This window comes from Leptopilina boulardi, unplaced genomic scaffold (genome assembly GCF_019393585.1).
Source record: "Leptopilina boulardi isolate dan_hultmark-lab unplaced genomic scaffold, ZJU_Lbou_2.1 LbouV2_31, whole genome shotgun sequence".
Classification (NCBI taxonomy): domain Eukaryota; kingdom Metazoa; phylum Arthropoda; class Insecta; order Hymenoptera; family Figitidae; genus Leptopilina; species Leptopilina boulardi.
Window position 1 is genome coordinate 1,514,748 of NW_026137874.1, and position 15,022 is coordinate 1,529,769.

At 25.6% G+C, this 15,022-nt stretch overlaps 3 protein-coding genes across 9 annotated transcripts in view; 1 reads left to right on the forward strand and 2 right to left on the reverse strand.

Moving 5' to 3' along the window:
- The window catches only part of LOC127283305 (cilia- and flagella-associated protein 206-like), a 41,076-nt gene that overhangs the window by 229 nt on the left and 25,825 nt on the right, over positions 1 to 15,022 (forward strand). The gene's annotated exons all lie outside the window — the stretch shown is intronic.
- Positions 58 to 5,680, reverse strand: LOC127283299 (wolframin). 2 transcript variants are annotated; one of them, XM_051308064.1, is made up of 7 exons: positions 5,558 to 5,680; positions 4,619 to 4,679; positions 3,855 to 3,959; positions 3,553 to 3,769; positions 3,245 to 3,462; positions 1,974 to 3,178; positions 58 to 1,906 (listed from the first exon to the last, which is right to left on the reverse strand). In XM_051308064.1, the coding sequence occupies exons 2-7, from the start codon at positions 4,674 to 4,676 to the stop codon at positions 1,109 to 1,111; spliced, it is 2,601 nt and encodes an 866-aa protein (XP_051164021.1). In that variant the 5' UTR covers positions 4,677 to 4,679; positions 5,558 to 5,680; the 3' UTR covers positions 58 to 1,108. The 2 variants fall into 2 exon arrangements, with proteins under 2 accessions (XP_051164021.1, XP_051164019.1); XM_051308062.1 differs by lacking the exon at positions 5,558 to 5,680 and adding an exon at positions 4,780 to 4,885.
- On the reverse strand, positions 5,499 to 14,622 carry LOC127283306 (epsilon-sarcoglycan). 6 transcript variants are annotated; one of them, XM_051308075.1, is made up of 11 exons: positions 14,534 to 14,622; positions 11,773 to 11,912; positions 11,546 to 11,688; positions 11,282 to 11,457; positions 11,113 to 11,214; positions 9,947 to 10,121; positions 9,637 to 9,881; positions 7,343 to 7,414; positions 6,563 to 6,706; positions 5,929 to 5,997; positions 5,499 to 5,760 (listed from the first exon to the last, which is right to left on the reverse strand). In XM_051308075.1, the coding sequence occupies exons 2-11, from the start codon at positions 11,900 to 11,902 to the stop codon at positions 5,736 to 5,738; spliced, it is 1,281 nt and encodes a 426-aa protein (XP_051164032.1). In that variant the 5' UTR covers positions 11,903 to 11,912; positions 14,534 to 14,622; the 3' UTR covers positions 5,499 to 5,735. The 6 variants fall into 6 exon arrangements, with proteins under 6 accessions (XP_051164032.1, XP_051164034.1, XP_051164031.1 ...); XM_051308077.1 differs by lacking the exon at positions 14,534 to 14,622 and adding an exon at positions 13,998 to 14,217; XM_051308074.1 differs by lacking the exon at positions 14,534 to 14,622 and adding an exon at positions 12,732 to 12,941.

Sequence of the window (15,022 nt, forward strand, 5' to 3'; positions counted from 1 at the left end):
GAACTAAACTTAACCTAATACACGGTAAAAGGATGTTTTATTAAAAACAAAGACAAATTATTGGTAAATAAATTTATTTCCGAAAAGTAATTTTGAACAATTTAGACATAAACAAAATACGTCAAGGCACTCTTTATAGAATCTTGTCGACAACATTTTGGTTCTCAATTACAGATTTTTTTTTATTATAAAAAACTTGTGTTTAATATTGATACAATTAATCTAAACTTAACATCAAATATATATATATATATATATCTAAACTACGTACAAAATTTTATAACTGTTTCTTAACCTCTGATTAAAATCTGTTATACAAAATAAATTATAATCGGCCCCATTACCGCGGTCCTGACAAATAAGTATATAGAATACTTTTGAGAAATTTAAGGAATAGAGAGAAACTTTTGTGGACGTTGTTAATTCAGAAAAATAAAAATTCAAAAAGATGAGATTTTAATTCTTTTTGAATTTTTATCTTGTGCTATATATATATTTACGTGGTTGTTACATATAACATTAATTATTAATTAATAACTCTATAACTTCTAATTATTTCTAACAATTTACAAAACAATCGATATAAATAACAATAACGTGATTTTTTTTTTTAAAAATGGAAGAAAAATCCACAAAAGCAATAATATATGCCTATTATAACGCAATATAGAAAAATATCAGACTTACATTTAAATATATTTTCCTACTAAATAGCACCTCTAAAATTATTATACATTAATTTTTTTTTTTAAACATACATTGAATCTACTGATAACATTGTTTACATAGAGTATGAATTCCTACTGAACTCTATTTATTCTAAAATACCTGAGTCGAAGGTAACAAATTTGACTAACATGAAGTAAATAAATTTAGATAATTGCGCATAGCAAATAAATTATACAAATTTGTAAAATACATTACAACTATTTTCCTTTTCTTCTCGGAAACATTCATTATATTCTGCTTTTTAAAAAATCTTTTACTATATTATAAAGTAACTGATTTTTCAAACAAAATTACATTAACTTTTGCAATATTCACATATTTTGTCAAACAAATCGAAGAACTTGATTATGTAGTTTTTTTTATCTTTCTTATGAAATAATTACTTAAATATAACTATGGGATTAAATAAAAAATTCAAAACAGTCTTTAATCCTAAGAAGACATCTTTTAATAGCGAATTAAAATTTAACTCATACCTATATTGTTTAGATGGTTTTAAATCAATTGTATGACATGCAAGACATCCAGCTTCTTCTAAATTTATATGTGGTTTTAAACCACCCAATAATGATTCTTTTTTCAATCCATTATTCAAAAGTACACCCGAAAACCAAATTTTATCACCCGGATAAATATTTAAACTAAAATTTTTAAATGATTGATCACCAAGTAATATCACTTCTGAATTACTAACCCACATTCCACTTTTCATTTTAACAAATATTTCAAATTCATACCAATCCCAATTGGCGAGATGACATTTATTTCTTCTTTTTTGAATATCCAAAAATGTTTGACAATGTCGTTTACGAATTTCATTTCCATTATTACAATCTTTTTCATCTTGATATCGTTTACCCATTAAACAACTTAATGGTACTTTTAAAAAATTTGGCAATTTATTAATAATAAATGCAACATTATTTTTTATCGATTTTAATCTAACGTTAGTCACATAACCTTCCCAGGAAATTGACATTCCTTCTAAATGTGCACATTGCACTTGTACTTGAGCTTTTGATGATGTTTCCTCCCATGCTGGTTGATGACAATGATTTTGATATTGTTCCCAAGATAGTGTTGGTATTACTTCATATTGATTCGTACTCACTTCCTGTTTATATCCAATTATCATTGGCCATGAAAGAAATACACCGGCAATAAATCCAACACTTAGCTGTAAAATATATTTAAATTATTATTTTTTATAATTTATAAAAAAAACTAAAATTCATTTTTTTTACCTGAATACATGTAATTATCCAATTGTATTTGGCAACTCTTAATTTTCTCAAATACCAAGATGCTAAAAATGGTAAACCTCCCAATAGAATAGTAAGAATAATTTTCATTGCTATATCACTTTCAGTAAGATATTTTGCAGTTGCCAAAATAGGTAGAATAATTGATGCTAATCCAGCAATTGGTATAAAAAGTACCATACCAACTAGAGCAAGTGTTCCTCGTATTAATCCATACCAAGTTGCTCCTTGTGATGAGAGAATTGCAATTTGCCACCAACTTAAAGTTACACAATGTGGAATTAATGTTTTATATGTACCTCGCCATCCATCTCTTGCGGCCATTTTTGCAAAAACAGCCGGAATTAAAAGATAAAATACAGCACGAAAATTTAAACAAAATTCAATTCCATTTCCAACAACGTAGGAGGCAAATGTCGGTACTCTTATATCTAAAAATCGCCACGTTTGAGCAACAACAATATCAGTTTCATAGGGATATTTTGCCAAAACATGAACACAAAAACTAAAAATTGCCAAAATATCCGGTATTTTCGATGAATCTTTCCATGTAAAATTCAAAAGTGTCACTAATGTTAATGCAACGGCAATAATTGTAAATTCAGATTGCGGTGTCCATTGATGGGCAATTATTGGATAAATCATTAAATTTAAAAGAAGCGCTAAGAAAAAATGACCATGGGGTTTTAAATTATTACGACAAAATTGATATTCAGCTTCTTCTGGATTAAGATTCCCTCCTGAATAACTGAGAAATAATCCTGACCATAGACGAAAATCAGTTAATTCACGTTTACGTTGAAGCATTTGAAATGTTGAGACAACCATAACGATAAATGAGAGATAATAGAGAACTAATGGAATAAAAAGCAATAAACTTTCAGTACCAAACATTGAATAGAGAACAAGTAGAAAAATTGTATGTATATGAGTAGTGAAAAAAAATTTTCTAAATGGCATTGTTCGTTTCCCTAGGGTTTCAATTAGCCAAAAATAGAGACGTTTAAGTGATGCAAGTGGATAAATGAAAGGCCTTTGTAAAAGTGGAATTGTATTTAATTCCATTTGCGTTGAATCCACAAGACAAAGAGCATTTGAAACAATTGGCAATAGACCGCGGGCATAATTTGCCGCCGCTGATACTAAAATTGATTCGGTAATTTTTTCCCCCTGATGTATTGACCAATCTGTAAAAAAATGTTCAATATTTTGAATATAAAAATTAAATTTTAAATTTACAATTTTTTTTTTACCTGCAATAGGTTCACCAAATCGTTCATTTCCATTTTTGAAACAATTTGAATTTTCCGTGAGTCCATCCTCGGGAAAAGTATCGCCCACGCTGTCTTTTAAAGTTTTTTGTGAATTATTAGATTTATTACATTTTCCTTTGCTTGTTGATGGAAAGGATAATTCTCTCATTTTTCTTTGTAGTTGTTCAGTTGTTATAAAATCTTCTCCATTTGCTAAACTATTTATTAAATTACGTTGTTTTAATTTTTTTGGAATTTTAATAAATTTTTTTAAAAATATAATTTTAAATTTTGAAAAATCTTTTTACCTGTTGAACATTTCTCTGGCAGCGCGTCTTGCAAGTTTTTCATCTTGTGACATGTCTAGACAACTTTTCACGTCATAATAATTGTGTTCAGTGATACCTCGTCCACTAGCTAGGCATTTTTCGAGAATTTCAGTTGCTTCCAAATTTCCCTGTTCAGAAGCTTTTGTCAACCAATAGACTCCCAATTTTGCATTCTCTTCTTTGTCAACGTCAAGTTCTGTTTTTTTCGAAAATTATTATTACATTGTAAATTTAAGGTGAAAAATGTAACATATAGAAAATATTTTTTTTTCAATACTCACCACACTGTTCTTCCAATAATTGTTTTGCCAAAACAACTTGTGATTCAGGACAGCCATCTTCAGCAAGTTGTGATCGTAATCTTCGCAACGATCCTCTTGGTCCATCTGTTAATGAAAAATTAGCATTCCCTTGTTAGACAATTAAATTATTTATCAACTTTTCATTTTCATTTTGTACAAAAATGTTCTCTTATATAGAAAACATTGTAAAATTATTTATATTTTATTTTTCTTGAGCTTTTCATTTTCTGTAGCTAAAAACTACATGGAAAATTTACTTTTTATGAATAGCTAAAATTCAAGAATAAAAAAAAAACTAAAATTCATCTTAATTTTTAAAAGATTAAAATTTTAATACAAGATTCATTTTTTTATGATGTACATAAAATAAAATTAGGTGAAGGACAATCGATTTTTATATAACCTTCAAAATAGCGCTAAAATATTTTATAATTTTTAAATTTTTCTTAAATTCATCAAAATAATTGTATTTTTCATTTAGAATCTAATTTTACGAAAATAGTTATAAAATATTACTTTGAAATATTTCAATGCAAATTACGAGCTGTCAAAATTGTAATTTTGAGGTTAGAATCGTTCATATATGCCATAAAAATATTTTGATTGTAAACAAACTTTGACATTTAAGTCACGTGGCTATCGAAAAGTAACTGTCACCAACAAGATAAAAATTCACTATACATACATAGGTATTATCTTTAGAGATTCTTATAAATACTGATTTCAAAACAAAATAAATTTACCGTGTAATGTCCACTGTTTTCTGCCGGATCGACAGGGAATAGGAACAATGCCCGCCATCTCCTTAGAAAAAAAAAATTGAAATAATTTTCACCTATTCGCACATTAAATGTTCTATACTTTTAAATTGAATTTAGAAATCATTGTCAAATTTTTCACTCACAAAAACAAGTTCTATACATCACAGTTCTACACAGGTTTACGCAATTCGCGGCAAGAAATTTTTTGGCGTGGGTGAATGTCAGGGATGTAGAAAGAAAAAAATCTATGGCACCTGTTATTTTGTTTTGAAATGATGATCATAGTATTATTTTTTTTAAGACTATTTTTTTATTATATTTGAGACAAATATTAAATTTAAATTTTTACACGTAGATAATTAATACGTTTAGACTTTGGAGGAGTAAAAAAAATTCTTTAATTATAAATTTTCGGTTAAAAAAAAAAAGATTTATTAAATACTTACCTGTTAATCGTTGACTATCCCTACTTAATACCATTTATAAATCAAATAATAAAAAAATCTCTAAATTAAAAAAAAACCATTTCTTTTGTTTAATTATAAATATTTAGTAAAATATTAAATTGATAATTAAATAAAAAAGTAAATAAAATATTAATCCAAACTAAAACAAACATTTTTCAAATAGGATGATTAAATAAAAAAAAAAAAAAACAGAAAATAAAATTATATAAATGAAGTGGAATTTGAAACTTAATGATAATTTTATTGTATATTACTATTTTTATACATTAATTAATTATATGTTTTTCTAATTTAAAATTTAATTATCAAGTCCGTAAATTATGAATATATTACGTATATCCGTATAAAAATGTATCAATTACTGATCTCTTTGTTCGATATGTAATAATTAAGTATTTAAACAAATTGCTATTTATTATTATTTGTATAATATAATTTTTTTTTCTGTTATTACCGTAATTATAATGCGATCATTGTATCGCAAAGATTTTTTCCTTATTCGGAGCCAGATTAAATGATTTTGCTTTGTCTTTCAGAAAAAAAGATTCAGGTGTGAATTTTTTTTTCTCACAATTCAGTGTAATGAATTTGAAACTTTAGCAAAACCACGTCTTTGCTGGCTCCTCGTGTAGTCAGAAATCAGCTCGAAGTCCAACGCTGAAAAAAACAATTTTTGATTAAATTAATAGTAATTAATAATAATAATAATAATAATAATAAATCGATAGTTTTTTTTAATAGTTATTTAAATTTAAATTCAAAAAATATAAGTAATATTTAGTAAAAAAAAATTTACGTTTTTGGAAATAAAATTTAAAAACTTACAAGTTATTTGGTCCCATATAAGGGGGAGGGTTCGGTCTAATGTACGGGTTGGTCCTTTCAACAGAGGTTCTGAAAAAAGAGAGAAATGCACCTCAGGAGGTAAAAGTTCGTTGAAGAACGCGCGCGGGAGCGTCAATTCTTTAGAGTTGTTCTTTTTTTTCTGAGAACTGAGATATACTTTGAGAACCATTGTAAAAGATTCTGGGAAAGGGTTCACGAGAAAAGGGTTCAGGGAGAGAGTATAATGATTACATATATTTTACCGCGCGCAGCATCTTTCGAAGGCTATATTGCTCTTTAAAAAGATAACAAGAATGTGAAACTGTATACAAAATTCTTTTTCTTTTTATAATATTCGCTACAATAATATTTTCGAATTTAAATTATAAAAAAAAAAATATTGTCATCGTGGAGTAATTTAAATAAGCAGATACAATCAATTTTTTATAGAATGAATTTAAAAACTTTTTTTTTTTTTATAAAAATAAGAAAAGATGATCTTTAAAACCGGTTTAAGTGAATACGCAGGTAAAATTTTTAAGAGTAATTTTAGAAAAATTGGTTTGTTATTAAAAAAAATATTTACATACGAATATTTTTATATATTTTTGTAAAATCAAATTTGTTTACTCACTTTGGACTTCGAGACAAAGAATTATTTGGACTTGAGGGTTGTGCCGAGAGTGATCTTAATGTTCCTTTACTTGATGTTGCATATTGGACCATTTGAACGCCATTAGTTCCATGCTCCTCCACTGGAGATGGTTCTTTTTTTTCTCTGAAAAATAGCAAAAAAAAAAGAAAAAAAATTAAAAACCACGGAAATTAATACTTTTTAAAGAAATAAATTTCATTTACTTTTTTTTAGAATTCTTTTTCAATTCAAAAAAAAAAAAAATATACGCACCATTTATTATTTTTTTTTGAAATCCATGCATCACGCAAAAAACAGAAAAATAGCAAAATCCGCTAAGTAAAAAATTTTGAAGCAACTTTGAAATTCTCCAGTAGTAAAATCATTCTGTAATAAAAATTTATTATATATAAAATAACATGCAACATTGATCTCTATGGATGCAAAAAAAATAAATAAAAATGCAACTAATATAAAGGCTCATTATTGTAAAAAGAAACACTTTTTTTTTAAAAAAAACGAAGCTTTAAAAATCGTTATTTTCGTAAATTTCACACTACTTTTTTTCAATTATTAACAATAACATTTTTTTTTAAATATATAATTACTAAAAATCAATATTCTATATTAAAATATGAAAGATAAATATTAGAAAGAATTAGAAAGTATATTAGCTTTAAAATTTAAATTAAGGAAACTATTTTTAACATTAATGATGTTTCCCTATTTTAAATTTGCATTTTAAAAAAAAATTGTCAGTTCTTTCACTAGAAAATTTACCTCGCGATCTCTTTTTGATCAAGGAAAAGATTAAACAGTTCATGGAAATATTTGTCTGATTCTGGATCAATCCTACAAAAATAAAATTATCATTTTACCAAAATAAAATATAATTTTTCAAATCTAGTTTTAAAAAAATAATAATAGTGACTTTATGTAGAACACGTTTAATTAAAAAAAAAATTAATATAAATTAAAGACAAAGTGTTTCGTGAGCGTGATAATAAAAAAAAATGTCTGTTCTGCAAATTCATTTGGAAAAGGAGAAAGGGATACTTTGGCATTATTATTGTTATAAATAATAATAATAATAATGATAATAATAATAATAATAATGATAATAATAATAATAATAATGAAAAGATAATATTACTAAAAATAACACTGAAAAATAATTCTAGTTTTAATAAAAAAAATTTTGTTTGCTATTTTTTTTGTCTTTGTGAAGTAACTAGGTGAAAATCAGAGAACCTTTTTTTTAATTTAATAAAAATAATTTTTCAGTGTTTCGTTAAAAGATCAAAGATATCGTAATTTTTTTTTTTTGTGTTTGATGCTACTAATAATACATAACTATACGTGCTTTTAGAAATCGTCGCAATTGTGTGTGCGAGACGTGCTGTTCATTGCATAAATTATCATAAACGCGATAAGGATATTATTAGTCGCGTGCGTAGATCGTTTGGCTATATTTCTAAAAGTCTCTATATCTAGCTGTATATGTATACATCCTTGAAAGGCATTATATTCAGTATCAATGATTGTTAATGAAATTTGCAATATTTCATTATTTTAACATTTTTTTTTCCTTCAATACACTTCTAAAATCCAAATTAATGAAAACACATTGATTTTTAATTATATTAATATATATTTAAAAGAATTATACTTAATTCATTTTTAAAAAATTCTAATTTTATTATATTAATTTAATTAAATAATTAAATTAAATTAAATTAATAATTTATCCCATAGAAAAAATTGAAAACATTTAATTAATTAAATTATGAAAACTAATATGAAATAATGGAGTAATAAATTTTTGTCACTTAATAATTGAATGGATTAATAATATTGAATCCAAGGCAAATTGGCTTGGTCTTAAATAAATGACCCTTAAGCATCCGTGATCATCATAGTGCAGATAATTTAATCATAGTTAATTGTCCAATGAAATGCGTGTTCATATAGTTAAGCGGCTTGATAATAAAGTAATTGGCGCTTTGATCATTACGAGTGTTTTCACACTTTATTATTTTAATAAATAAATTAACGCCTCAAAAGAGAAATGCGTTTGTGTATATATTCCGCATACTACAAAAATTAATCACATATATGTATATATACATTATTACTCATAACGAGTACCTTTGTAGACATATTAGTTAATATGCCCATGTAGTAACGACATATATACACACACTCATATCTCTCTCTTTCTCATTCTCTCGGGTAAGTGACCGCGAGGCGATCACCGTTTCTTTATGATCAAACAACGGTTTACCGGTCACTAGTTTTCCATTCGTGTGACGTGAATTATCAGTGACGTAACTCGCTTATATGTTAAAGATCCGACGTGTCACGGTCGACTTCTAATTAACAAGATTTTGCTCCTTTCGTCATTATTATTATTATTATTCAATTCATTAAAGGGCTATACCAAAATTTACTTTTTACTCTACTTATATTAAATTTGATATTTATTCTGTCTTTGAATTTTGTTTAAAATTATTGATAATAATTTTTGCCAAAAATTCAGACAAGGCGTTTTTTTAATATTTAGAAATAGACGTTACGTATTAATATTACGTCGTCATGAATTGACGTATTGGATAGATAATTTTTTGACGTAACAAAACAATTTACAGTTATTAAAAAGTTGACCTAGGAAAATTTAATTTATACCACTCATTGAGTTATCATTAATGGCCTTTAAAATATTTTGCAATATAAATGTGGAAATTGATTTCTTTCAAAAAAAAAAAAAAAAGAAAAAAAAATTTTGTGTTATAATTTATTAGTTGCTCATCGCGGAAACGATAAATGAATATATAAGGATACACGTGGGTGTTTCGAATGACGTCTAAAACCAAACTCATATCGAACAATCGATTTGTCTTTCCCTCGCGCGATAGTTGACTGATTTCTTATAATCTAACTTGTCTATCATAAATTGTAAACTTTTGATTTTGTAATAATGACGTTTTTCTATTGTTTTAGTAATATATATTATTATCGATACTAAATATAAACAGAAAATTGGAAAATATTTCTTTTGAATTGTTGAAACTTACAATTTTTCATGATGAAGACATAAGGCTGTGCTCAAGAGTCCTAATAGAATTAGAAGTAGAATTCCAGGTATAAAAATTGTTGTAACTATTTCTTTGAAATAACTTCGAATTGGAAGACCAGATTTTGTCGGTTGGGTCCAGCGCCATTCGGAATTTTCCGCTAAATTCGATTGTGGTCTTCCAATTACATTCATACTTGGTCCTCGTCTTGCACTCTCTTGATGTAAATCGTGACTTTCTTCAATCTAAAAAAAAAAAAAAAATTGTATAATCTAATTTTTTTTTTTTTGTATATTTATATTTTACAAACCAATCTAAATGTACACCAATCCAGAATAAAATCCGCACTTCTAAAATGTGTTTCCACACTCGTTCTTTTATAATCCCTTGGGCATGATGATTTTTTTCGAAGTGGTTTCACTTCATTTTCCAAAAGTTGAAGATCATTAGAGAAAGGTGTAGAACTACCGAGTCTCAGGACAACTCTAGAAAAAAAAAAAAAATGATAAACATTTTCTTTTAAAAATTCAATTTTTATTGCATTCATTATTTCTTTATTTGAAATATGCTTTGTAAAGCGCAACATGTTGGAATTCACGTGTGTCAAGTCATTCATTCATTCATTCCCCTCGCAAAAATTCCTTGGAAGACTATAGAAAAGTCAATTATTATTCTCGAGACACGTGCGTCATCACTTCCAAGGATCCCACGGTTTCTAATTAAGACCGAATCAGTTAAAAAAAAAATAATTCGTTCATTATCACATAACATTAAGACTGAATTCAAATCCATTGAATCATAATTCGAAAAAGAATTTTTTAAATTGAAAAATTATTTTTTAATATTTAATGCTGATTATTAATTAATTTCCCAAATATAGAATAGTTTTTTAAATTTTATTATTATGTGCGAGACGAGTACAGGCGTACTCATGACAAACGTCAGTTTAGCATTAATTTTAGCGCCTCTAATTTAAAAGAGATAAGCCTTTTTCTTATCAATTAAATATACTTTGATTCAAAGTCAACTTAATGAATCTTAATCGACTGATTAATAACTCAATACTTATTATGAAAAAAAATATATATGTTACTAATATACTTTTTATCACAATAATATAAAAAAATGTCCTTACAAGATAATATGATTAAATACTATTTTGTCGATGATTATTATTATAAAATAATTTTTTGATAAAAATTACGCTATATGGAAGGTCAGCGATTAGTTTTTTTTTCCTTTTTTTTTTTTAAATTTGCAGGAAGTGCGTCATGTTTTGCTTTCCTGTACACGATTGATAATACCAATGTCAAATCAAAAGAAGCACAAACATTGATTTTTTTTATAACATTTTTAGAAAAAAAAAAAAATGATTAATATGACAAAAATAATTAAAATATTAATTTAAAAAAAGGAAAAGAAATTTTCTTTCATTTTGCTCTTGATCAAAAGAGATTTATTTATTTTTCATCTTACCCTTCGCCTTCACCAGGTTGAAGTGGCAATCGAGCACCAAGTTCGACTGCCGATGCCAAAAAAGTCAGCTGTAAATCTATGGCTTCTTTCCAAAGTTTCTTCCTGAAATTATTTTTTTTTTCCGTTTACTAAAGGTTAGTTGAAAAAAAAAATTAATTTCAATACTGACCTGAATACATCAAGAAGTTCATCTATTCTTTTTGAATCTAACATATCTTCCACATTTAGATTGTCTATTTTCAATTGTATTTCATATTTCGTTAGATTTTCATTATCAATGATTTTCAAATCTAGAATCTTGTTTTTTGTCTCGTATGTTTTTTTATCCAAGCCAACGATTTCCAACTGGAATTTCAATTAATTTTTATTATTTATCCAAAGTGATTTATATTGTTTACTTAGCGAAAGAAATTATTATTTTTTTTTTGTTTACTTTAAAGTCTTCCTGATTTCTCGGGGGAACTCCATATAAATATCCTTGTCGAGCTCTTTCGCTATAAACGTAATGAATCCACGACGGTAAATCCGGTGAATTTAATAGTGATGATTGATAAGAAAATCGTCGTGTATAAAAACCTGATTGTGGACAATAGAAAATGAAATTATATATTTTTATTTTTCTATTATTATAATTATATAATAGCATTTAAAAAAACTAACCTTCCATATTCCAACCAAAAATATCAGGGGAAATTGGAATGACGAACACTTGAGACATTAGGATGTCTTCAGTGTTCGCGAAGGCCGATAAAGACAGCAAAACAAAAGCTAGTAATGTGTATCTCGTCATTTTTAAATAGCTGAAAAAAAAGGAAACGGTTTCTTATTTCAAAAATTTGTTATGATTAACTGGTTTCAAAAACTTGCTAAATAAGCTTTTTTGAAAAAAAATTTAAGTTAAATTATAATATGCTGAAGTTTCATATCCGTGAATTTTACATTGTGCATTTTTTTTGTCAATTAGTATAAATTTTCTAACAATTCGATTCTTATTCATTATGAAAGATGTTTTCTAATATTCCTTATCGATATTCTGATCATAATCAAAACTAATAATATAAAACGTGACTATGAATATTTTCAAAAAGACAAATCAGAGCAAAGGTTTTGAAGAATATTGACGTAAATTATACAATATTGTCGTAACAATAATAAATGAAAATATTTATAAATTCCTTGATTTCTGAATCTTTAAATAGCTTAAAATAATCGAAAAGAAATTTTCTCTGTAGAAATCATAAATTGATAATTATTCCAAGAAGCTACTTTTTATATCTTTTCTGAAAAAGTATTGATTATACTATACCAGGAAATTTTTTTTTTATTAAATTCAAATAAAAAATATTTTCATAAACTTCTCTTTTTGTTAATAAAAAATCATAAATAATAGTAAAATTTGATAAAAGAGAAAATTGTTTTTCTTTTGTTAAATTTTATATTTTGGTATAAAAACAATTGTAAACAAAAAATAATATTAATCGTGGTAGGGAATAAAAATTTGTTAAAATAATAAATATTTTCTAGCTGTCATTTTTTTAAGCAGACGACGCAAACTCGAGGAACTTGCTCTTTTAGACAGATGACATTTTAAAATGAAAATAAACAATAAAATACGTTACCTAAAGAAGGTAATTTCCAGTGCATTGACGTAATTTTTTTGACAAATTTAATGCGACCTTAACGAGTTCTATTTTAACACAAAAACATGATGAAATTCAACATCCGTCTAGAAAATTTCCTGTTCATGTCACCGACCTCAAGATTAACTGAAACCAATATTTCCTCGAGTTGCGTCTGCGCCGACCTTTATAAATTGACAAGTGCAGGAGCGTTTTCCTTTTGTTGACAATTTTCAGAAAAATTCTCTTAAAAACCAAGAAAAAAAAAAATATAATTATGTAAATTGTCTTAAAAACGTATACATTAATTTAGAAAAAAAATTCTTCTAAAAGACAAAGAACAATAAAAGGCAGATATAAAAAAAAATTAAAATTTCAAAATCTAATTTATTTTGACGCAAATTAATATTTTTTAAAATAATAATTCCTCGTAAAATATTAAAAATTCATTTTTTTTTATTAAATTATCTTAACAGATAATTATGTAATCTTAAATATAGTATAACGTAAAAAGTTTTTATGAACCTTTTATTTTCATGCAAATGTACTGAACAATAAGCATTATAACTTTGTAACGTACCTATATATCGAAATGGTAATAAAATACATTTTAACGAGGCATTTAAATTCCTTTAATGAAATGCTATTAATGGATATCGTATACGCGAAAAAAATGTTGAGATATAAATTAATTGAACTATTAGGAAACTTTTTTTTTTTTTTTTTTTTTCTTAATATATATTAACAAATAGTTTTTTTTTTCTTTTATTTCATGAATATTTATGTTTTTTTCATCTCTTTGATGAATAATATCCTGCATGAACAATATTCTCCAAATGAGGAGCACTTTTCTCTGACAGTATAATTTTCTGTAATTATTGTGTACGTTAAATATTCTTATGCAACAATATAACAACTGTGTGTGAACAATGGATCTTTCTCACGATAAATTTATTTAATTATAGATATATATATAAAGAAAACGATTCGTTTATGTTATAAGCGTCTTAGATATATATTATATACATTATGGATATTTAAAAAATTAAAATAGAAAAATTATCAAGGTAATTAATTATTTTAATAAATTATTCATTCAAATGTCTTGATTCTTTTTCAATTCACCATTTTTTTATTTCTTGTATTTTGTCTGAGATTATAATTTTATTATATTATATATTATATTATATTATAATAATTACAATTAATATTTTAATCATCCACTTAATTCTTTGAGATGATTCTTATCATTTTTTGCATCTTTACCTCTCGATCAAAATATTGTCCTGTCAAGTACAAATGTCATCTAAATTTAGGTTATGTTTTTGTTTTGCAGAAAAATAAAAACGTACACTTGCAATATAAATTAAATTAAAGATTTATTTAACTTTAAAATCTCCTTCAAATTGTAATTCTTTCAAGATACTCAAAAGAAAATTTTCCGTTTTCTCACACTATTTACAAAAAATAAAACAATGAGATTTATGATCATTTTCACTATTCGCAATGTTTACAACTGACGCCATAATTGTGACGTCATAGTTTGCGCATGTGCAAATTCAGATTCCTCTCAAAAAAGTAGAGGATTTCCTCTTAGATGAATATTTTTGTCGAACAAAAATTTCCCTATATACAAATATTGTACTTTATTCATGAGATCTATACAAAAAAATTTTTTTTTTTAATTTAAATACAAAACACTTATATTCGAATTTTTTTTTCTCAGTTCTAAAGGTTCAGATAAAAATGAATCTCAGACAGATTAATTTTTTTTAACAATTACTATCACTATACAGTCATACCTCTGTCAGCGTCGAATTTTACCAGCAATGAACTTTAATGCTCATGATTTTTTACTCTTGATTTTCTGTACCAGCGACGAACAAAATTCAGCGCGCGCATAAATTGCAGTGCCGTAATATATGAGGACATATATAAAAATTTTGAAAAAGTGTAAAAAATTGGAAAATTTGTCTCTGACACAGATAAGAACAATTATTTTACATTAAAATTATTAATAAAGAAAAATTTGAAAATAGTCGAAATCAAAGAAAAATAATATGAATTTTTGTAATTTTTAAATTTATTGCAAAATTATTTAAAAATGCATTTATTTAATTATTTTTCTTTGATTAATTAAGTACTAAAAAAAGGAAAAGAAAATTAGTAATTTTTTTTTTTTTGCGCAACTTTGAAACAATTTTTTGGGATATATTTTAACTATGTTGAATGAAGAAGTTGATTTATTGTTTATAATGTGTGTTTTCGCGAATGTATATATACTAACATAT